At 41.7% G+C, this 24,427-nt stretch overlaps 1 protein-coding gene across 2 annotated transcripts in view; it reads left to right on the top strand.

Moving 5' to 3' along the window:
* CEP85L (centrosomal protein 85 like) overlaps window positions 1-24,427 on the top strand; it is a 143,153-nt gene that overhangs the window by 30,512 nt on the left and 88,214 nt on the right. The window contains exons 1-2 of one of the 2 annotated variants that reach the window (XM_027900629.1): window positions 3,915-4,412; window positions 21,013-21,174. In XM_027900629.1, coding sequence (XP_027756430.1) covers window positions 4,364-4,412; window positions 21,013-21,174 — 211 coding nt within the window. In that variant the 5' untranslated portion in view covers window positions 3,915-4,363. Of the gene's footprint in view, window positions 1-3,914; window positions 4,413-21,012; window positions 21,175-24,427 lie in introns of those variants that run through there. The other variant, XM_027900630.1, reaches the window with a different exon arrangement.

Raw genomic sequence — 24,427 nt, 5'->3', positions numbered from 1 at the left:
TTGTGAAAGATGTCCACTCCCATTTGCTTCTAGAAAAGGCAAAAATAAAAACATTGTGTACACCGTGTTATTTCATGATGCCTGCTTTGCAGATATTAGGTGACAAAGTTTATTGCTAACACTGTGCAGTGCACACCATGTACTTTGAGCGAAACATTTCAGTCTTTTGTAGGCCAACCTGCCCCTACCAGCAGGCATGCAGTTTACTTGGTACATTAATCTGTTCTTAATTATAGTGCCACCCAATACAGTCTAGCATCTTGCAGTTATTTGTTTGGAAAACAGGAGGAATTGCTCTAAGGCTTCTTAAAGGCTGATAAGACTTTGCGAGGACACAGTGTTCAGCTGAAAAACTTGTGGGTGGAGGAAAAGGATTTCTGTACTTAGGGAAGCAACTCAATAACTGAAAAATTGTGATTTTAATTTCAAAGTAATTTACAATATAGATGTGCTTGCAGAAATACCACTGTTGCTTTTTGATAGAATGTTTGCATGCTTGACATCCTAATTAGATAGGGGAAATGATCTGCATTTGCTTAGAACAATGTTTAGGTATTTAGCATTCGGGCTTTTTTAATAATCTTTTAATTCTATTAAATGTGAAAGCAAGTGAGTAGAATAAACACTGAACTTATTTCTGGCTTTAACAGAAAAAATGCTGCTTTCACTGGTTATGCTTCAGCCTAATTCCATTTCGAGCATTGTGTTTTTACTCAGGGGAAAAAAAAAAAAGGATGTGATTTCTGAACCTGGAGATAAATCACAAATCTAAGATGTGTTGCAATTGACCTTAATGAGACAGCATCTGCCTAGTACCAGTGCTTAAGCTGTTACCTTCTATTGTTGTTTATTGTTCATTCTGCCAAGAAGGTGGAGTTTGTGTCAGAAAAAAAAGAGGTGGGGAGAAGGCTTTTCAGACAGTAAGAAATTGAGTCCATTCATTGTCTGGAGCATCAGATTTCGCAATAATTATCCAGGGATGCAGGCTGTTTCCACTCACCCTTGATTCATGTGTAAGGTTACACGAGTTTTCCCTTATGCTATGCTGCTGTTTTCCATGAGTACTGAGACTCTTGAATGAGGCAGCACTGGAACACAGATTTCTGTGCTCCTAATTCTTATCAACTCCAGAGATGTAAAATGTGATAAGCTTAACAGTTGGACTTGATGATCTTAGAGGTCTTTTCCAGCCATAAAGATTCCATTCTAATGCAAGTCACCTTGGTGTGGGTATGCTCCCTTAGGCATAGAAGGACTAAGCCGTGAGTCAGGACTAAGGACCAGAGACAGTACTACCCACCACCTCTGCACGGTTGAGCCCTGTGGGTGGGACAGCAGAGACCTGTCAAGAAGAGGGACTTGGGATGTTCTCAGGGCCTGCTGCATTGCCAGGTTGAGATCCACATGAAATTAGAGGCTTGCTTCAGCAGCATTAAACAGCACAAGCTCATCTTTGCAGGAGGACCAAGCCAGTCACTACACTTCTTCAAGAGGTTTTGGAAAATCTAAAACAAATACTGCACCTGGTCTAGAACTGTGTGCACAAGCAGACTGCAGATGCAAAACATTGCTGGATAGAGAATTAAGTATTAACAAGCTGAGATTTATTTATAGAGTAAAACTACTGGCTTTAGTTTGGCCTAGTTTCCAGACAGATACACTGAGATTATTTGTGGTGAAAAAGCTTTACTAATTACATTCAGTTGCTATAAAAAGAACTTAAAATCCAATCAAAATGATAAATGTGCCTCAGGTTCTGTTATCCGAATGCTTAAATTCAAGCTTTTTTTTTCCTTTCTGCTCTGAGCAGTAGCCCTGTTAAAGCACAGATGCCCCAGCAGGGACACCATGGAAGACACAGCCCTGCAGGAGGAGGTGATTCAGCCGGACTGCCGGTTGTGTTCTGCTACCCTCATCTTGGCCTTTTTATCTGTTCTTTTTTTTCCTCTGTGATATTGTCCACAAATAGACAGGAGACAGATAGGAAACTGTAAGGCTTCCATGAGCAGCAATACCAAAGTACATAAAAACACTGCAGTGTTATTTATTAGGGGATGTAAGAACAGTTATCACACCTTTTCCAGGCATGCAGCATACTGTGGTCATGGTATGCCTCTGGGTTCTTGCAACTGCATTACAGGACAGCATCACCAACTCCAGAGCTCAGTAGTCCTGAGGTAATTTTTCTTCTTACCTGTAGTTAGATGCCTTCCCCTTCTTGATATTCAGCTTCCTTACAACTCACTGCATCCTCCTGTAAATATGCTAAGTATTCATGTTTATCCAACAAAATAGTATGCAACAAATATTGCATGCAGACAAGTCCTTTAAAGAGGTCTTGAACTAAGCTGTTTACATGTTTCTTGGTCTTGAGTGTTTTGCAAGATACTTTAGCTTTTATTCTTTCTTATAGCCATGTTTATCTACTGTGCTCTCTCTAAAAAATGTTCTTCAATATTGAAACTGGCTTCAGGGTTGGAAGGCTGGACAATTTCATTTAGCTGTTATCAACAGTGATTTAGTTTCCTGCACTGATGTTCTGCTGTAAGCCAGTGTTTGTGCGTTCTTGAAAATGCGTCTGATCTTTTATCATTCAGAGGACTTCTAGCAACACTCTGAAAGTTTTGACAGGATCTCCTGCAGTTTTAGTACTTGGGTATTTTATTCAGTATTTGCTAACTTTTTGAAGCCTGTGTTTCAAAACACCTCCACCTACAAAACACCCATTGAAGTTACACTCTGTAGTGAAAACAAGCTGGAGAGGAATGCACATCACATCAGGTCTTCAATGAATGTATAAGGGTTTTATAGAGATAAGAAAGAGGAAGAAAATACAACATGCAGCATTTCTCTATGCTCACGCCAGTACTTCTGAGGCCTCTGTTTTACTTTTACATTATGAATACCAAGCTAGGCATACATAAAACATGACTTGTGCGGAAATTTAACATGTAACTTTCCAAAGAGATAAAAGCTATTCTGTAATCATCAGCTACTAATTAAAAATGCATTGGGTCAGCAGGAAGTGTTTGAACACAACTTTATTTATTGATTGGGAATGTTTCCACATGAATACAGAACTGCTCCTGTTTCACCTCACCTCCCTAAGCTGTCATGCCCATCATACTCTGCAACGCTGTCTGAAGCATTGCTCTTCTTGGTGGTGGTGGGTTTTGTAATTTTAGGATAGTTATGCTGAAGTTAGAAGCTGTTTGAGTGTTTTCTCCTCCTCTTTATGTTTTTATCTGATGATGGGGACTGCTGATCGAGTTGGGGTACGCTTGTTCAGAAGGCAGTTTACAGTGGGGACACTGGGTTGCAGTTGCAAGCAACAGCAAACGAAGGTTGCTATTGCACAAATATCTCTTGGAAGTGTTTGGAGTAGACTCAAAGCAGCTTGGGGCTGGAGGGAGCCTTTTACCGGGTTTGAGTTACTGCTGACAGGAGCGTTTTGTTCCCAGTCCCGTGGCGTCAACTTTTATGATGCTACTGTGGATCTTTTGGTGGAACTGATCGTTCAAACGAACGCTACCATTCTTCTTTATTTCTGCTTCCTTTTCTTACTAAAACAAAACAAAAAAGAGAAAGTAGAGGAAAACCGTGATTTTATTATGAACTTAGTAAATTATTACTTAGCAAAGTCTACGCGTACTGGCCTCGGGGTATTTCCAACGCCGCAACTCTGGAGTCAGGCGCTTCACCTTCCTTTACCGACCGCCCTCAGGCCGTGCCGAGCGCTGTCAGTTCGGTGCCTTGCCCGGCGAGAGGCACACGCCGCTGCCCACCGGCCCTTCCCGAGCGGGCGGGACGCGCGGGTCCCGCGGGCGGGCGAGGGACGGAGCGAGCCAACAAGCCCGAGCCCAACGGGAGCCCCCGACCCTCCCCTGCGGTCCCGGCAGAGAGCTCTGGGGCCCAGGCGGGCGGGATGCTGCGGGCCCTGCGGGGCTGGGCCGGTCGGACTCGCCCCCCGCCACAGCCCCTGGCCGCGGCTCGCCCCGTGGGCCGGGTTATGTAAGCGGGCGCCCCCGAAGCAGCGGCAGCCGCAGCAGCATCTGCGGCGTTCCCGCCCCTGTCTCCGCCCCGCTCCCAGCGCTGGAGAGGCAGGAGGCGGCAGCGGCAGCGCAGTAGAGCAAGTTTTGTCTCCTGCGAGGGGGCGGCGAGGTCCCACGGCCCTCGGCAGTGCCGGCACCATGGCCGCGGCGCCCCTGGGGCGGGCAGCAGCCCCCGCCGCGGCGGCAGCGCCCCGCTGAGCTCTCCGGGCAGCGGGAGCGGCCGCCTCCGCCGCCCATCCGGGCCGCCCGCCCGCCCGCCCGCCCGCCCGGCAGCGGCGGTCCCCCCGCACGGCCCGGCCCGGCGCGGCACCATGTGGGGCGGGCTGCACCCCCAGCCCGGCTTGCGCGGCTACAAGGCGGGTAAGGAGCGCTGAGGAGGGAAGGGAAGGGAATGGGGCTGGGGCTGGGGCCGGGGCCGGGGGGAGACACATGGGCCCCGCGCCGCTTCCTCTCCCCCGGCCCGGCCGGGCCCGGCTCCCTCCCGGGTCCCCACAGGAACGCCTGAGGAAATGTCTCCGTCCCCACTGCGGGCGGGAAGCGGCGCAGCCCCTTCCCCACACCCTGCTCCCGGAGGGGGGACGTGGCGCCCGGGGCGGGCGCGGGGCCGGCCCGCTGGAGAGGCCGATTCGGCGTCAGCGGCATCGGGCCGGCCGGGGGCTCAGCGGTGCCTTAGCTGGACCTTGCAGCGGATGAGAAAAGCTGAGCTTAACCTACATAATCCGTTTCCATGTTTCGGGCTTTCGATTCCCTCCCCGATTTGTTAGTATACCCTTAGGCAGAGAGACTGGAAGCGTGGTTCTCTTGATGCTTTTTCGCTTTAAATTTAGACCGCAACAAATGGGTTTGCAAGAACAAATTTTGTCTTTTTTTTTTTTTTTTTTTTTTTTTTTTTTTTTTTTTTTTTTTTTTTTTTTTTTTTTTTTTTTTTTTTCCCTCCACCACTCTTCTGTCTCTGGACTAATTAGAGCCTAGTTCCTGCGGGTTGGCAGGGATGCGGTGATAGGTTAGCGCTTGAAGTTAGGTTGTTCCAGGAGAGACACCTATCTGTGAGCGATGGGTTGACTTCCCCCCGTCAAGGCTGTCAAACTGGCGCAGGAAAACTGGCGAATTGGCTTTAGAGCCGTGTGAACATTACTTTTGGGCAGGTGAGGCAAGGTACCGGCTCTTCTGGATGCTCTTTTCAGGGTTTGGAAATGCTACCGACTATATCACCTGCTTTAGTCTGGCAGAGCTTCTGCAAATATTTTGTCATGTTTTGATTTATTGAAGCAATTGATCACAGTGGAGGTCTGTGGTTTGGCTCTGCCATTGCAAGTGCAAAGTAGTGCTGCTGGAGTAATTTTTTTTGCTTCAGAAATTTGGGTTTACGTTTTAATTTTGGGATTGCAGAACATGACTGTATAGTGTGTATATGGTTAGTTGACATATTTAAATGGCAGGATTGTTTTGCTTTCGACTGACAGGGTTTTTCTTGAAAATACAAGAGCTGCTAAGACATTCTCAGCAGCTGCCCGAATCTCTACAAGTAGGCTAATGTTCATCCCTAGAAGGTGAAAGAAGACATTGTTCCTTTTTTCTGTACTGTGATTAAGTTATCAATTTCTGTGTATAACACGTTTGCCTGGTTGAAGCCTTTTTATTTTTTTTTTTAATTATTCAGTGCTTCCTGCAAAAAGAATGGAATTACACTATCTTTGTGCTTCAGCTTGCAAAGACAGTGAGTATTCTGAACAGTAGGTGCAGAGATTTCAGTTAATTTGATGGAAACTGCAGGGCTGTAGGGTGTTTCAATTCTTGATTATTTGTGTTTAGGGCAGGAATAATAAAAGGTTATGTCACAAGCGTACTCTTACACTAACTTCAGACTGTTGCAAAGGTTTTTTATGTTTGTTTTCCATTAGTTTCTGGAAACTTTAGATTGTGCCTCTTGGTACAGTGTCTTTCCTTTTGTTCAGGGTCAAATGCAGTGTTTTAATGCTGTGTTGAATTTGTCATCAATTCTGATTGGTGAATTATTGGATGAATGTTTTACTTTTGCGTGTTTGTCAGAATGGTCTTTAAGATTCAAGAACAAATTTTGTATGTTGCTTTTCCCTCCTCCCCAGTCCCCTTATTCCTTTTGAACTTGTATCAACCCAGACTTTTTAAATATATGCTTATCTGTAATCAGTAGAAGTGTAAGGTAGCAAGACTGGTAAGAAAACATCTAATTTGAGATAAGATTAACAGAAAGTGGTGATTAATTAGAAAGCAAGTAGGTGAAGGTTTAACCTTGAGATATCATCTTGTGCACTGTAATTTCAAACACAGTAGTCCCCTCCTTCATCTCTTTTACTGGGAAAGAGTTGAGAAGCTCTTTTGTGAGGTTTGTAATCTGTCTAAAGCAGTGGAAGTTAATTAGCTCTATGCAGGTATTTATTGAAGGGATGAAGATGCTATTATTGCCATGTTAGATTTTTTTTTTTCAGGAAGCTGTCCATGGGAAAAGTATTTTGTAGCAGAGCAGTAGCATCCCACTATGAAGGAGAAGTTTAAGCACTTATTTTTTAAGCTGATGGAACTTTTCTTTTGTCAAGATATGTTTAATTCTTTAATGGCAACTAGTTGCTATAGATTCTGATTGATGTGGGAGCATAACAGTTAGTAACTTGATAATTCTTATTAAACTGTATTTATTACTGAAAAGCATTCTGTTTTGCTTGTTGTACTCTAGTTATCTATGGATATGTGTATTTAGAAGTCTTAAGTTTTGTTGAAAAATCTTACAGTTCCCTTATAAAGCTAGGTGCTTACTGAAGTATTCTATTTACACAGGGGAATTATCAGTTTTTCAGTAATAGATGCAAATTAATTCTAGTTATCTTAAAATGTAACAGGCAAGGACACTTCTTGGGGCATATTTCATTTGTGACCTTCAGTTTTATTCTCTTTTGTAATTTCCATATTGTTCCTGCTTTTTGGTTCAACGGGAGTGCATTCTCTGAAAACAAGTGTGCTATCTTGTTTGCATCCCGCTGGGATTTTTTTATAGATAGGTGCTTCTTGTTTGATCAGTGAATTTAATGGCAAAGTTTGCTGCCCATGCGAAATAAATTCATCTTACAGTCTCAGTGCCTGTCCTGAAAAATTAAATTGCTGGTTTTGGAATGTGTATGATTGACTTGGTCTTTCGGTCTTCTTGTACACATGTGACTGTTTATGAAACCCGTGCAGCATAGTTTATACCTCTATAAAGACAGCAGTTACCCAAGTGCTGCCGGAATTTAAATAACTGCAGTGAAGGGCATGCAGCATTTTGATCCCTTTGCTTATTAATGTGGACTAGCCTTTGAAATGCACACTTGGTTAATAATTCTTTTAAGACTATGAAAGTGTTCATCTAGATGTGTTTTACCTCTGGAGCGTGCAGTCATTCATTTAGGCCCACGTGTGTCCAACAGGTGCCTGTGGAAAGTGAAACCAACTCACTTCAAAATGAAATGACGAGTATTTGTTAATTCCAGTAAATTGTGCCACCTCTAGTCAGGCTTCTCTCCACTGTCTGATATTATCTATTGATAATAAAAGACATCAAAAATATATTTTTGACAATCCCTAAAAAGAGTAGCTTGCACCCCTCTGCTTCTGGAGCGCTGGCAATGTGGTTTGTCCTGCATTCTTGTACTTGAGCCTTATTGGCAGCGTGGCACACGTGGATCTGAAAGATTATTTAACGGCATCACAAGCAAAATGTCAGCAGCAATAAGGTTACAACACATTGTGGGGGACTTCCTTCTTGGGGTACCCATGGGCTTCACAGGCAGCTTCCTAGCAGCTGGCATGGGGAGGGTGCAGCTGATGACACTTGTCTTCATAATGTGAGGTGGGGGAAGGGACAGAAATGCAGTGGATTTGTTTCTGTAAAAAGTTTTCTTGGTCTGCTGTTGGAGATCTGCAGCTGGGGATGTGACAGCTCTTGGAGTATCTTGAGAAGGCAGGTTTATCTTTATGGGCTAGGCAAAGCAATAAACGGTGAGTTAGTCCAAGTGTAGACTTCAAATTGGTTACCAGTTATAAGTGTATATATTGGTTACCAGTTATAATTGTGTATATATGTTTGTATGTGGTACATTGTATAGATTGATCACCTGAGCTTAAAAATGTAGTGTTCCAACTGTGAGGCTGGCTGCTAGAATAGCCTCTGCTGTCTTTCACAGATCACTGCGAGGTCAAATGACATTCTGTATTTGAGTGATGATGAACAGGAGCTACTTACTTCCCTTCAAAAACAATGCCTTTGTTTCTTCCTCCCTCCAGGCAATTCACTTTTATGGATACAGCATCTACTCTTTTAATGTGTGCAGAACGTGTATGCCTTAACTGCTTGGCAAGAGAAGAGTGATGGATGTGAGGGTATATTATAGTGTTGGTCTTGGGGCTTAGGAGTTTTTCTGATCTCTTGTGTGTTAAACATTTACTCACTGAATATAGGGCTGTGTTTGCAGTAATTCTGTAGTTTTGAAACTTTACTTAAAGGAAGTACTAATTAATGTAATGATTTTGAGAAGAACGCATTAATAAGAATAAGGATATAGTAAAAAGCAGCCTGAGCCCTCACATCTGCCCTAGGGGATGGTGATGAAGGAATTGCGAGTAGGATAAGAGCATCTGTAACTTTTCAAAAGATTTATGTCTAGGATTTATGTCCACCAAATATTGATTCTTACAGTTGCAAATTATTTATGCTAGGATTTTAGTAGGACGTTTAATACCTGTTAAAGAACTCATGTGTTTCAAAATGTGGAGCACCTGCCAAATACAGTAAGAGTACATGGTGGTAAGAACAGCTGGAAGCCTCCTAAATTGCATGATTTGAGGTTGTAGCCAGAGGTGATCATCTGCCATTACTGGAAGCAAAGCTTGTTCACTGTTGACAGGTTACTTAAGGGGAAGAGAGGTAGTGCTGCGCTTGTTCAGTGTCAACTGCTCAGCCTTCTGTACTCTTTGGATGCTTGTATTTATCATACAGCTTGTCTGTGGTTTAATAGTTGGAGAGTTTAACTGATTTTCAGTTCCTGTGCTGGTTGTTCTTTGGCTGAAAAAGTGCTGACTTGGTTGTAGTTGTCAGTAGTCTCTCAGATGCCCAAATACGTCTTGAAGTTGTACACTGACAATGAGACAGTCTCATTGTGGACAATCTCTCTGATTAGCTTTAAAACACATTCAAGTGTATTCACTGTGTAATTCAAAAAGTGGCTTTCTCACTGGCTTCTGCCGTGGGTTAGCCATGGCTGGCTGCCAGACATCCACCCAGCCTCTTGCCACTCCCCTTGCTCAGCGAGACAGGAGAGAAAATAGGATGGAAAAGCCTGTGAATGGAGAAGAGGACAGCGACATTGTTTTTCCTGTAACAGGAGCTGGCAGGCAGACTTGGCCATGGCATCAGTCCGTGTCAGCTCCTCTTCACGCTCCTTCCTTGTGCTGTGTCCCTGCTCCAGCCCGATCTCTGTAGGGCCTTACAGGGAATCTCTGCGCAGTTGCTTGGGGCTCCTGCTACTCCTCCTCCCTTCCTGCTCTTGCCTCTGGGCTCGCAGGACTGTGTCCTCACAGTGTTTCCACCCTCACTTATTGCTTCTGGACAGTATTTTGCTCTTTCTTAGCAAAGGCTTTCCCCAAGGTGCTGCTGTCATATTTGTTGGGTTCAGCAGTGCCCTGAAGTGGGTGGCTTGGAGATGCCTGGAACCAGCTGTGTCCAGCCTGGCACAGCTCTGGACACTCCACAAAGAGGCTGCCCTGCAGCCCCAACCAGCGTGTGGGTGTCTGCAACCCCTGTAAAATTTCTTCGGAAAGAAGCCATTATGTTTTGCTATTTCTTTCAGTAGACCTGGGATAATACTATATATAGTGTGGTGAAGTTTATTCCTGCCAGCGCTGGGGGAAGGTGTGTGAAGGTGTACTGAAGTATAACAATGTTCTGGTTTCTGCTGTAGGCTCCTACATGAAGTTTCTTGCTGTCTAGGGCAAGTTGAGGAGGTACTGAATGTGGCATGTGGGAAACTGCAGATCAGCTGCAGAAGCCCGTGGCTGGATGGCTGGAGAAGAGGAGGAGAACATGCAGCAGGGAATAACTCACGTAAATACTCTCCCAAGTGTCTTAGTCCTGACATATCATCCCTCATGTTTCCTGAAACTGCTGAGACCTGTGGAATTGCCCCTGGGGATGGGATGCGAGCTTTCCCTGGGCACTGAGCTCCACAGCATCTGGCTTGGTTGCCTGGGCACGAACATCCTATTGATTGCACAGCCACGCTCAAGTGACCTATTTTTCTGCAGCCAGCCATGCCAAATGACACTGCATCTTTCTGTTCCTCATTCCACAGGGATCTTTGCTGTTTTTTGAGATTTGAATGGCCCATCTGTGAAAGGAGTAACTAACACAAATAAAAGAAGGTTGAGTTTTGAGAATTTTTTTTTCCTCTTCTTTTAAGAGAAAAGAGTCCCTGAAATGTGGGAAAATGTGGCAGGTAAACCCCTCATTTTTACTGAAGGGGCGTATGTGGGTGGATTGCTGGGCATGACTTTATTTTACAGGTAAGATAATCTAGTGGGTAGTTGCTCTCACCTTTCTGTGTACCTCCACTCATGTATCCTTATTGCATCCCATGTTACAGCAAATGAATTGGGGAGGCTGGACCAGGAAAATACTGAATTTAAATACTGAAGGGGGAGGTTTGCAGTTGCCTGGCCCTGGTGTCAGGAACACATCAGGAATCTGTCAGTTTCACTGCAGGAAGCATCTGCACTGATGTCAGCCAGGTGAGGAATATTTAGAGTCAAATGGACTACCTCTTCAATCAGCTCATGGAGAGTGGAAAAATCCCCCAGCATAGTCTTGGTTTGCTGCAGCCATCAGGAAGTATATAGTTAATCCTCAGGCTTACCATGAAGGCCAAAGAAGATTAAAAGTGAGGATCAGGAAAAAGTGACATTAATTCCGTTGGACAGTGTAACTTCCACCAATTAGTGGACTCACAGGTTAAAGCGAGTCCAGCATAGTAGATAATGACTGAAGAAATAGGAGGAGACTATCTCAGTCTTGCTAAGGAAGGGTAGTGCCAGTAGTGTCAACGAAAAGTCATAATTGCCTCTTCATTAAAATACCTGAAGTAGACTTAGCAAATACAAGTAGAAAAGCAAAAGATGCTTCTCAAACTTTTAGCTTCCTAATACGTTAGAGACCAGTGGTGTGGTATTTGGACAAGAAACATTCTTGAATCATCCTGGAGTCAGATCTGAGATTCCTTATAAGGTATCCTTATGTTTTTAATGTTTCTTTTACTCCTTTTGTAGCATAGTTTCCAGATGGTGTGCAAAGCTGCAACTTTTTCAAATGTTTCAGAATAAATAAGACTTTTTTTAGGTCTTATCTTTTTTGTAAGATGGTAGCTTCTCTCCCAAATGCCTGCTCTTCAGCAAATCTATTTATACCTTTTGGCAATTCACAACCTTTGGAGACATTCTTATAGTTGAGAATTGGTGCTTTGTATAAGAAGTTCAGTGATAAACACTGATCAAAGACCTGATGGTTCTGCGGGTAATAAGAAAAAAAAAGTATGAAGTGTGGTGACCCAGCTGAAAGTGCAAGAAGACATTGGAAATACCATTACTTCTAACTTTATTCCTTTAGCTAGTTTGGAAAGAAAGATAACAGTTGCAGTCTTAACTTCTTCCTGTTCTCTTTATCATCTGCAATACCAAACTGATTGAACGAGGACTTTTGTGTGGCTGATAGAATTATTGTAATGTAAAGTTTTACATTAAAAGCGATTGTAGTTGGGTAGACAGAAACACAAGAAGTACAAGTTCTGAGTGGAAGTATCTGGGCTTGATAGTGTATTGTGTGAAGGATTTTTTTCATTTTATCTACTACTTTTTAGTTTCCAGGGTATTATCTGTCCTTATATTGAATAGTTGTTAGTGGAAGGTAAAGAGCTAAGTGAGGGGAAAAGTTGTGCTCTGTGACATGGGCATTGGAAGTTTGTAAGGAAAATCTCCTGAGGACTTACATGAAGGCAGAATTTCATCCTTTCAACCCAAATGTAACAGTGTGGGAACTCCTTTACATGATGTGCATACTTCTGTTAGCATGCACTAAAACTATAGCCTGGAGGCTCAGTCTCTGGTATGTTCATATTAAAGTAGATTCTGTTGTGGGTGTAATGCACATTAGACTTCTTTAACAACATTAGGATTTTTTCCATTGTTTTTCTTGAGCAAAATATTTCAGTGAAATTTCATTTTGTGGGAGTCTCCATCTTCATTTATTTTGGTGTGAAAGGTACCTTTAGATCTGATATTTGACTACAAGGAGGAGAGAAACGATGAATTTTTTTTTTTAAAGTAAGGCTGCTAGACTTCTTTATTTGATCCACTTGGAAAGTTTGGGAGCTGCTTAAAAGCATTTAGTATTTTTTGACTCATTCTAGCAGTTATGATTACTTCACTTTTCTCCACGCATGGAGGAGATTGAATTAACTCTTTAATCAGAAAGAGGGAGAATAAAGGTAATTCTGTAACAAAAATATTAAATTGACAAACAACTTGGAGAAAAACTTACCTTATTATAGTTTTAAATACCAATTAAGCTAAGCTGTAAGAAGGGGTGAAACATAGTAATCTCTGATCAGTAGCTTTCTTTTTTTGATAAGAAGATGCAGCTCATCAGCTACAAGTGCACAGCTTTTTTGTCAGACCCTAGGAACTGACTGCATGTCCTGAGGGCTTGCTGTTAAATATTTATGTTCACTTTAAGCATAACTTAATGTGTTTATTTTCCTGGATGCTCACCTCTTCATATTGTGGTGGATAAACCTTCTAAGTTTAAAAGGTAGCTTTCTCCTCTGCAGTTTCTATATGGAAGTGAATGGAAACTAAGAATATAATTTTGTGTTTACATGGGGTGAATAGTGCATTGAGTCCGAAGACAAATACGCAAGCCAGCAGAGCAGGCATGAGGTAATAGATGTGGTCTGTGTGCCAAATGTGAAATAAGAAACATCTGTAGTTTGTATTTTGAAGTTCTGTTTCATGCAAATGCTCTGACTGGAAGCAGGAAACTCACAGGAGTGCTATCAACAATTGGAATGAGTTTTTGGTCTTGCTCCTGTGATGAAATGAAAGTAAACTTCTTTCCTTCCTGAGAAGGGTTGGAATGCAATCATTGGGTTGATATTAAATAACTACAGCTAAATGTTGTGCGTGTATAAATTATAAAGCGTGTTATGAATTTGAGTTCTTGTTTTATGTGTTTTTGTGAGTGGAAATCAGGAAGGCAGAGCCCATTATTACATGCTGTGTCAGTCTTAAGGATTTTGCTACCTTTTAAGATAACAGAATGCTGTGTTGAACACAGCTTTCTGTTAGTTGAACAGATTTTGTCCTTCTCAGTGTAGCCAGCCAGAGATTTATGCCTGTCTCGCTCCAGTTTAGAATGAGCCATAACGTTCAGTTTGGCAGTAGTATAACCCTGCTAGGCATCAGACCTGTATGTTCCCACTCCCTCCTTGGCACTGCTTCTTGTCTGACCCCTTGCTGAGCGAGCTTAGGAAATCAAAATAGCAGATAACCTTTTCCGTAAGCGGGAACAGTTTGTTCCTGAACCCCTTTCTGTGGGCTCCGGAGTGGCAGGGCTTATGCTGGGCAAGCAAAGGTGTCTGCCAGGGGTGAGCAGCCTTTGTGCAGCAGCTGACCACAGGATCCAGCCAGCTCTAATGTCAAACAGCGTTCTCAGCTCAAACCCATTTTAGCCAGCGGCATAAGCTGGCCAGCTGGACTCTTTGATGGAAAGACAGAGCTGTGCACCTCTTACTTTCTATAGACACTGGTGTGGGGGTTCATAGACAGTGATCTACCCGATTATGTCTTTAAACTGCCTTGGCAAGATTTTCTAAAGCTCATCTGTCAAGTTGATGCATTTATTATTCTTAGTTCCCATTGTTCCTTCTAAATCACACACGTTCCTGCACGGGATGCCTTGTCACTTGTTGTTGTACAGTCCCATACGTGTTTGTAAAGTCATAAAAGTGGGACCTTGTGAAGGTTCACACTGAAGTACTGTTTTGTATAGAAGACAAAGGTTTTATAGCTATAATTATCTCTAGCTGTAATGATCTATGATGAGAGGTTGTGCATTGAGCCACTTCTCTAGGGGAGGAAAGATGAAACTGTTTAACTTTTATTAAGAAATTTGAGATGCAAAAGAAGCCAGAGGTTTGGTGACACAACTTACTTTAATTAGGCTCTCAAGAAATTGAAGCACAAGTTTACGTTCCTTAAAATACGACCACAGCCAGGTTTTTGTAATTGATATTGCCAATCAGGTGTGTGTGTATTTTGAGGATTTTCTTCTTTGGGTCTCTCTCCTACTTTAATTTTTCTCCTGTACTATTTTTTGATGTTTTTCTCTCTCTCTAGTAAATGAATTCTTTTGTACATTAACAATACAGAGAACAAGTATGGGCCTTTGTATACCAGGCAGTGTGTTATCAGACTGTACAAGTAAAAAATGTTGATAAAAAAGTCTCTCTCTCAATATTCTTCTGTTTAAAGTCTTGCATTCTGGTTTTTCTTTTCCTGCTTCCCTCTGTATCTGTACATTTTTATCTTTCTGCATACTTAGGATTGCTCTAATCAGTTTCTAAATGAAAAACTAGAACTTGGTTAAATAGCTTGCAGGCTCTGTCACGAAAGCACACTAATAAAGAATATGAGTGCTCAGGATGAATCATACTTCAGCTATCTGACACTGTGCTCTTGAGAAACTGAAATGTGAAAATTCAGTAGTTCAGTGCTGTCATTTCATCGCATCTTACCCTGCTTCTTATTGCACTTAGATTAAACTGCATCATCCACCTACTCTCAGCTGCATTCATGTGAGAGGAGGGAGTGAGGCCTTCTGGTATCTGAGTTCATGCCCAGCTGGTAGAGCTGTGAGTTTCCACCACCTCCAGAGCATTTGTGAAAAGGATCCTGAGACTGTCATCTGGCCACCTTCCCTGAAAGCGTTAGAAATTTTCCCTTTCCACTGTACTGCTCATGCTGGAAGAGAAGAGGTTTCATTGTAGACATGAAACTTGTTTTGGAAATTTGTATTAATAAAAGTTGCAATTTATTTTGCAGAAGGATCATAGAGATGAAGTGCACCTAGGAAGCGTGTGTCCAGGTGGTTAGGCTTGGCATGCCAGTTTTTAAACATGATTTTCAGAAGTATTTATTAAAGTATCTATTTGTCCAAATAAGTTTTCTTTTTGCCATTGTCTACAAGGAACACTTACAGGCCTGGATCTTTTTATCGTGTCAGGATATCAGATTGACTGAATGCACCTTATCACTTGCTTCACCTTTGACTGAAGGAGGCTGCCATTGTGCCATTCTATTGCTGACTCTCAGCTTTTTTTAAAACCCTATATAAATGTGTTAATTCATGGCATCTGTTCTCGTGATTACTTTTGAAAAGATGTTTTAGCATTTTAGATCACCTGCCTCTATTTCCTTTTCTCACTGTGTTGGCTTTTCAGCAGTTAAAAAAAAAAAATTTTTGGCAAAGATGTGTTGTGCATGAAACATACACCAGAGTGAGGTCTTCTTTAATCCTTCAGCAGTACAGATTTTGCATATATGATGAGTAAACAAAAATTCTTCAGTGGAAGAAAGTTTTTTTCCTACAATGCAGCAAATGGATCGCTGAGAGACCATTTGTGTGTTTGTTTCTAGACTTTTCCTTTTGAAAAGATGTGTGGTTACTCAGTCCTATGGGGCAGGGAGAGAGTGCAGAAGAGAGTCTGACACCTTGAAGAATTCCTTGAGAAGAGGGGTCTGTGTAGGAGTTGGGATAAGTTCATCAATATGAAGGGATTGTGTAGTAGGTGTGGGAGAACCAGCTTGGAGGTGGGTCAAGTTGCTTCAAAATACTGTTGTGTGATCTTCTGGCATAATTAGCAGGGGTTTGGGTAAAGGTACAGATGGTGAGGGTGAACTAATTAACTTTGGCAGTGTCTTTTGGGCTGAATGCTGACTCTCTTTCCATGGAAGAGCTTTAGGCAGGCTTCAGTGCCATTCTGGCGTGAAATACTATTGTACAGCCTGGTCACATCCATGATGACTAGAATGGAGCACTGCATATTTGTCAGTTTTGATAGTACTGTAGTGAGATATTTCCTTCAGAATCCTTTGACTGTATAAATTCACACTGGCTGTCACGGGTGATTCACTTCTGGTCACAATCTATGTCAGTCACAGTGTGGAATAGAAATATCAGTATCTTTAAATTAGGATGTATCTGCTGTGAAACCCAATCAAGTCTTTGGGTATTGCTTTCCATTCAGTGTCTAGGTAAAATAACAATATCATAGCTGTCACTTAAAATAATAATCTTTCTATTCAAGCATTTTAGAGGTATTTTAGGAACCAGATATTAAGACGGTGATGTGATTATTTTGTGTATGTATATCAATTGGGAACTGGACATGCCACTGAAATTAGGAGTGGTAATGATCCAGAATTAACTAGGAGACTTTCTGCCAGCAGTAGCTGACAGCATTCTGTAACACACAGAAAAAGATACATGTTTTTTTGGAGTGAAATTTCAACAACTGTTCTCTCTTAATAAATAATCTACTTCCTACACTTAATATACTTAGCTGTAAATGGATCTGTTTTAAATGTCTAGGCTGGAAACACAGGACTGTGTCGGTATATTTAGCTGGCCAAATTTAAGGAGGTACTCAACTGTTTGTATAAACGAGGCTCCTTCTGAGATTTGTTTGGGAGCTCGCATGTATTTTATCATGTTTGTTGGTGGAAATTACAGCTGGGTAGGAGGACACTTCTTTACTTTCTCTTCTAGTGAATCCTATGAAAGGCTGATTTTTCTAGCCCGGTAAAGAATGATCACAGGCAGATGGCAATATACAGTTTAGCAGCACAAATATCTCTTAGAAGTTTTTGCTTGCTTTTCTTATCCCATTCTGTATTTTGGGCAGATGGACACTAGCCGTTGATTGGCAGACTTGAGATCAGAGCAGCAGGGTAAGGCAGGTGTGCTAATTGAGCAGTGTGGGGACTCCTGTGTACCTTCCTCTCTTTTACTTGGTTCTTCTAGTGTAGGCTGTTTTCTGTGTGAAAGATCATATATTTGCAGAGAGCTGTTCAAAAAGTCATTGGTGATTCCTCAGGACTTTGCTCGGAAAGTTAGTTTCGAATAAAGAAACTAATAAATTTTTAAATAATGTCTTGGACTATTGAAATCTATAAGGTCCTATTTCATGCGTTACTGTTGAGACTTAATTATTGAGTCTGTTCCTATTATCTTGTTGCTTGTATTTATTTATGGTAGTGGGTTCAATCAGCTTTGGAAAGCTTTCTTTCAAGTAGACACTTGTATTTTTGTAATGGCCTTCTATGGAGTAGAGTCATCATTAGTTCAGCAAAGCAAGAGAGTGCTGCAGATATGCCATGAAATATTAAAAAGTCCTGGAAGATGTCATTAGCTATCTTTTTAGAAAAAATGGAGCATGTTTAATGTCAGGGAGGCAAAGAGAAAGCATTTCTTGGAAGTGATCATGTGCAGCCGTGTTCTGTTGACACGTCTAAAATAGGTTGAAACCCACATACAGTTTACCTACTAAAAATCTAAAATAATGTCTTTCATGGGACATACCCCTTGTAAATGTAGAGGTTGCTCCTGAACAGTAGAAGCCCAGGGATAAAATGAGACTGTTCCACCCCATCCCAGCCCCTGTCCATATCTCTGTGTACAGATTGGCTGTAAGGGGAAGGCATTGTCCTAGTGACAGCACTGTGGGCACTTTCCTGCCAGCTGTGCATCCAGTGGGTAGTGAGAAGGAGAGCCTGAGTGAAGAGACCCTTCTGGAGCCCAGGGCACCATACAGATAGACTTGAGTAATTTCCCTGGAAAGCCTGATGGGATCTGGCTGGTCTGTGCTGAGCCAAAGCCAGTAAACACTATGAATGTGCACCAGTACTTAGCTCTTCAGGCCTACAAGCTCAAGGATCAGGCTTCATGAGTTAACTTCAAAATGTTGAACTTCCCTGGGGTGCAAAAGTGCTCAAGAAGGCTTTGCCTTAATTCTGTGTTGTGCCAGTGTGTCCTCCTGGACCTGTGATCAGCACCAAACCAGGGGCTTGGTGTGTCTCCAGACTGTGTAGGCGTAAAACTGAGAATAGGCTACAGCAGGGTAATCTACTTGTAATGCTTATTATTTTCTATAATTGTAGCACCTATTATTTTCTTAGCCTACAGTACCTGTAGAGACCCCAATGAGGATGACTGTCTGCCCCCTCTAGTATGTTAACCCTTTCTGTTGAGTCTAGTTGCGCTGTGTTGTTGCATTCTTTGGGATTTACTGCACCAATGCTTGGAGCGTGAGACTCTAAAATGTGATTAAATGCTGGAACAAGCTGCCCAGAAAGGGTGTTGGAATCTGTGTCCTTGAAGGTGTTCAGGACTCAGCTGGATGGGACCTTGGAGCAATCTGATCTCATTAGCCTTGCTTTGAGCTGGGGGTTAGAGTAGGTGACTTCTGAATGTCCTTTCGTAACTTACTCTAGTTGTGTGGTATTTTTAGCTCTTATTCCTCAAAGTTCCACCAGAGTAAAAAGTATCTCTCCCCTTTGGGGGTTTGCATATGGATGGTTATAGGTTCATGTACTTAGGATTTGTCTAACCAAGCAATCTAAAGGGTTTGACACTTAGTATTGTGTTAATTTAACGTGCAGTAGCGGTAGCATTATCTGCTGCATTTCTTTTGACGCTTGTTTAATGCCATAAAAGCTGAAATGTCACCAAAGTGTTGTATAGTGGAAAACAGCATGATAAAGGGTAAATCAGTCTAAATTTCTCTTCTATAAATGTATTTGAAATGTCTCCTAAATCAGAACTGTCTCTGATTTAATTAGCTGGGCCTCCCGTAAGTCAGCTTTACTCTTGCTGGAATAGCTAGATGCAGCTTGAGATGTATGAAGTGGAACTCTTGTGAAAAGTAGCCCTATTTAGAGGGAGGGGCAGAAAAATTATTGTTCCCAAAGCAACCAAAGTATTTTTAGTGAAAAATGTGCTGGATGGTAGGAGAGGAAGAAACATCCTAGTTTGCCACTAGCTGTATGCAAAACTTCAGGACGTTAGGAGATGACACAGAGAGGGTGGTATGAGGAATGACACCTGGAATGGTGTTTCCTTAGAATCTTGGCTGGTGCCTCTTTAGAGGGTGTGACCGGTGAGCCACAGGCAAATGTGTTCCTGTGCGGCTCCTCTGGTCTTGAAAGATACTCAATGGAATAGTTAAGACTTCTGGAGAGGAAAAACTAAGTTTAAGGAAGAAAAGGAAATACATTACACAAGATATCGCTAAAGTGGAATGATGTGGGAGGAGAACTGAGTGATTGAATACCAGGAGAAAAGAAAGGAAAATGTTTTAAAGGGAAGAAGAGGCAGTAACCTCAAGGGAGAACGAAGTTGAGGCAAATGAGATGGACAGGCGTACTGAAGACCTTCAAGAACCTGCTTAGAGAAAGTAGACTGTTTCAGATGTCATGTTACAGTTAAATAGCACAGGCAGTACAGAATTTACTGTGTAAGTAGGTATTTACTGTGTTCCTCAATTTACAAGTGACTTGGCAAGCAGCTGTTACCACTCTGGCTAGTAGGTCCAGTGATCTGGCTGCTATATGGGGAGTATGGGTGTATTCATATATGTGGGGGCGGGGTTATATATATATACACACACAAATATATTCATTTTTATATCCCTTTCCAAACTACTTAATTTTCTGGAAAACAAATACAGCTGGAGTTAGCTCCAATGATCTGCAGATATCACTGTAGAGTTAAATGGATGTTATGACTTTGGATGGACACTGTTGAAAACGTTTGAATGACCTAAAAATAACTGTGTGTAGCATAAGAGACATTGTATGTGAACTGATACTTCTTCATGAGTCATTTCCTGCTGAAAGTGCTGTACAAAGCTAACTGCTAGAGGGGCTGTATGTGTGTGATTATATATAGATGAAGTGCAGCCGTGCTTTTTTCAAAGGTTCTTTATGTACCTGTCTTGGTTCAGAGTGTGAATGTGGTGATCAGTATTCTGCCTGAAAACAATTCTCAGATGTGGATAGAGGCTGTTGGAAGTTGTAATGGTTCTCTGGGGTTGTACTCTGTGATATATATTCTCTTGAGGTTGGCCTTGAGAACATGTGGCCTACTTTAAAAACTCCTTGAGCAGAGGAACAGTTTGCTGCTCCGAACTGTGTTTTAATATGTAATATTTGAGCGATTATTTAAATTAAGAAGATAAGCAAAATGAAGCAAACTGCAAGATGGCTAGGTGTCTCACAAACACAGCTTGTGTGCAGCTACTATGTGCCTTCTTCAGTTTGTAGTCTGTCTTGATCACTGAAAACTACTGATAAGAGAGAAATGTAATAAATTACTTTAGATATCGGTGTTGACGATTTCACTGCTGGCTTTATTTTATCACCAAGGTCGTGGGGTTTATGCACAGTTGGAAATGGCTGTATCTAACTGGCCAAATCTACAGCTGGTTTCTGGCCTAACTTTGGTTCATCTCCTTGTAATTTGAAGGCATGCAGTGCAAAAATCTGCTGTGAATTGAGAATCAGTTCTAGGATAGGAATCATGTGATAGTTGTTTTGTTAATGTTCGTGCAAGAATAGTATAAGGATCATGTTTTTAAATAGTAAAAATATATGTATTGGAACTTATGGGAAGTTTTCACCTAGCAAAAGGATTTTAATTAAAAAAAAAATATCCCAAGACATAGGCACAGTCTGGCTCAAACTTGAACTATGAAACAGAGGACTCAGTTTTCATCTTGACAGGCATTTTGTTGTTGCCTTCTGTACTGTATTAGTAATGACAGACTTCTGACTTCCTTTTTTATAGGCTCAGATTATTCCTCAGTGGGATGGTTACCTGGTACTGAATCCCTGTGGCAGAGCACAACGGTTTCATCAAGCAGTCAAAGCAATCCTGTCAGAAGACACAGTATCGCTTCCGACAGCGGGGACACTGGGATTGGTACCTCCTGTTCTGACAGTGTGGAAGGTGAGTTGACACTCTCAAGTTTTGGATGTTTCTGAGAGAGAAACAATCCAAAATGTTTTAAAGGTGTGTTTCCCAAAAGAACCATACTTTTCCAAAGCTGCTGAGTGCATGCAGTTTGGTTTGTTTTTTTTTTTTCCCCTTGCTGGACCAAGTAATTGTTTTGGTGAGGTTTGATTAATTTAGTTCTGCATGAGTTGTGTGCATTAACTTGCATCTCTGCCACAAAGCTGGTACTTGTGTTACATCTTTTGATAATTGCAGTAACAAGAAGTGCCAGATTTATACAGGGAAGTAATGTCCTGTACTACGGCACTTGGTGAACAAGTGGTAAAAGCAGAAAAACTTCTGAGGGAGTTGATTAAAGGATGATACTTTGTGGTATTCATTGTGTGTGTCAGCAAAGAAAGTCTCTCACTGGGCTGGGAAGAAAATGGGTTGTGTTGTGTTCTCATCTCTGCCTTCTGGTGGGAAGTAATATACATTTCATTGCGTGGCATTTGACACATAGTCAAAGATCTTTGAGAAGAATCAACAGTGTCTAAGGATTGTTAAAACTTAGTTTGGATTAAGTCACGATTACCCAAAGGTGTTCTTATTAGGGAGGGGTGCAGCCTCTGAGGTGGTAGCATGTCCAGTACATTGGCACCCTCCCTATTCAATGTGTAACTGGAATTAAGCCTGAATGAGAGAGAAACTAGGCCATAAGAAGACTTGAGGTTTTCTTGCATAGCCTCATTTCCCAGTAAGATTTTCGAGACAGGTAACGACAGCATAACTGTGATATGCTTTTCTCCAGCATCTTTCTATGTGTCATAAATTTTTCAAAAGGGGTAGCTGAAATGAGGAAGAACAGCAAGAATTACTAGAAGTGAGGTAAGGAATGCTGAATCAATGTAAGACAGAAGTCTCCGTGAGAGGCTGAGCATTCCTGAGGAGAGGTCTAAATGCCTCAGTTAAATATGTCAGGCCTCTTTGCTCATGAGAAAATCCTTTCCACCGTCTTCCTATTGCATCTGGCGGTTGGAAAGGAACTCATAGCTTGCTTTCTGCTTATTTTCATTTCTAAACAGTTATTGGCTTTGGCAAAATAAAGGTTTTGCACAGATATTCAAATTCTTGGGTGTAAAACTGAAATAGTAATTGGCTATTAATGCTGAAGCCTCATTGGTTGGGTTTTTTTTTTCCTCCCAAGAGATGTAGGGGGAATGGAGCACTCCCATGCTGTGTATATACACAGCTTTACAGTCACTGTCAGCCAAATGTTGCACAATAGTATTTTAAGATGCAGTGTTTGAATTAAAAACATGCCTTCCCCTCCTCCTTTTTGAGGGCTTCCCCATTTGAGGTGTGGGATGAAGGAAAGGAAGTGAAACAGCAGCTCTTCATCAGATGTTCTGTTCACCTCTTTAGGCAAGAGAATATCTGTTCAGGGCCAGGCAGGGGAAGGCTGTGCTGGGGGGGGTGAGTGAAACAAAGAGGGGGAAAGTTGCCACAACAGGTAGTTTGTGAAGTTTGTCTCTGTCAATGCTCGACAATGGTCAGTTCTACTGTATCCTTTATGTTATCCATTTCCTACCACCATGTTTGTCTTTTCTACTACTTAAAGTTTTTCAGGGTTTAAAATAAAGGAGGGAAGCCTGACTGAAATGAAAATTAATGGAAGAAGCATATGACAGGCTTGGAAATCGGTTGTATACATACATATGTTTTTAGTGGAAAGGATTGTTGCCTATGATACCTGGTTGGTCTGCATCTCTCAAGCTGCCCCCTCCCCTCATGCACAAAAATAAAAGAGTGTCTTTGTCATCTGTGAGGCTGCCAGGCCAGACTGGTAACCGCAGACTTGATGCTGGCCATCTGCTGTCAATGTGCTGCTTGGGAAAGAAGCTCCTGGGGATTTTTCAGAGCGGTATTTTTTTCACAAGTCAGCAGATTATTACAGTTTTTAACAGTGCTCAGAAAATGAACTGTGGCCTTGCACTAAAAATGAAAAACTTACTTTGAGAATTAGCATTAATATCTACTTTAATTCTGGAAGTTGCAGGTGAATTTACTTGTATCGATGTGTAGTTGCTAATAAATACAGTGGTGCAGGGAATGGAGCTCAGGTACATTTAAAATGTATCTTTACAGGTTTTCTTTCATTGCTTGTAAAATGTTCCTTCAAATCCACCTTCTTATCCATACTTCATTTTGGGAACACTTGTTCTTTTTGGAAATGCAGGTTTTAAAGAATAGGGACAAGTATCTGTTGTTTTTGCCTCAAACCTGCATAATTGGGAGGGGAGATGGGTTTTGATATAGATGAGAAAGAAACTTTTAACGTTAAAATGTATTAAGTTGGTTGTCTGTATATTATGTTGTGCGAAGGTAGGAAAATTAGGAACTGAAACAGCTAATGGAGTTTCACTGTTGAAACTGTGCAATGTTGATGTGCAGTGGGAAGCTGAGGAGAAACGGTTATAAACCATAAATGGAGGAGAAGATTTTGATACAGTCTTTTCCAGGTTCTTTTCTTTATAAACTTGACTCTCTTTGTAAGTCAACTGTGTTACTACTGTTTTCAACTTATCCTGCACAAGTCTGTGTGAATAGTTTACTCTGGGCATTGATTGCTGCTAAGTTTTCTGCAAGATCACATGTCCTCTGTTAAGAAATATGGTGGAAGTGAAATATTGAGCCTTGTGAAACTCTTGGAAAGTTCCTGCATTTCTTGTAGAGTAAGAGGAGCAGTCATGTGGAATAAAAGATTTTAGTTGATGGCCAACAGCTGATCAACTATCAGTGAAGACTACCTGAATGGTCTTGTTCTTGTTTTCCTTCTCACTGTCTGCAGAGAAATTGGCAGATGTAGCATTTCTGGCTTATGTTTATAGGAACAAACGATAGCTCCCAACATCAGCAAACAGCTGTGCTGGGTGTAGGCCTTTAGATTTAGGTTGTCTCTTAAACTTCAGACTTTGACCGAAAGATTGTTGTTACTATTTCAGAACTGAAGCTAAAAGAGGAAACAAGGTTAAGGGGAGGTGGGTGGCAGAAAAAAGCCTCTCTTGTAATGAGAAAGTGCAGGTGAAAAGTTCCGAAAACCTTCAGTTATGTGATCTTGTGTCTTTGTCTAATTTGGAAGTCTTTCAAATGGAAGCAGGTTGTAGTAAACTTCTAAAGAATGACTCCTCTAATTTTGTCTACTTTAAATGCATGGCCTAGATTAAAGTGCTTCTCTTACAGTTTACAGTCTGTTAGGAAAAAGGCA

The sequence above is a fragment of the Empidonax traillii genome, unplaced genomic scaffold (genome assembly GCF_003031625.1).
Source record: "Empidonax traillii isolate 1590-97213 ecotype Southwest subspecies unplaced genomic scaffold, ASM303162v1 scaffold744:size612752, whole genome shotgun sequence".
Lineage (NCBI taxonomy): Eukaryota > Metazoa > Chordata > Aves > Passeriformes > Tyrannidae > Empidonax > Empidonax traillii.
Note: the sequence above shows the minus strand (reverse complement) of the source record. Positions and strands in the feature narration are given on the sequence as shown.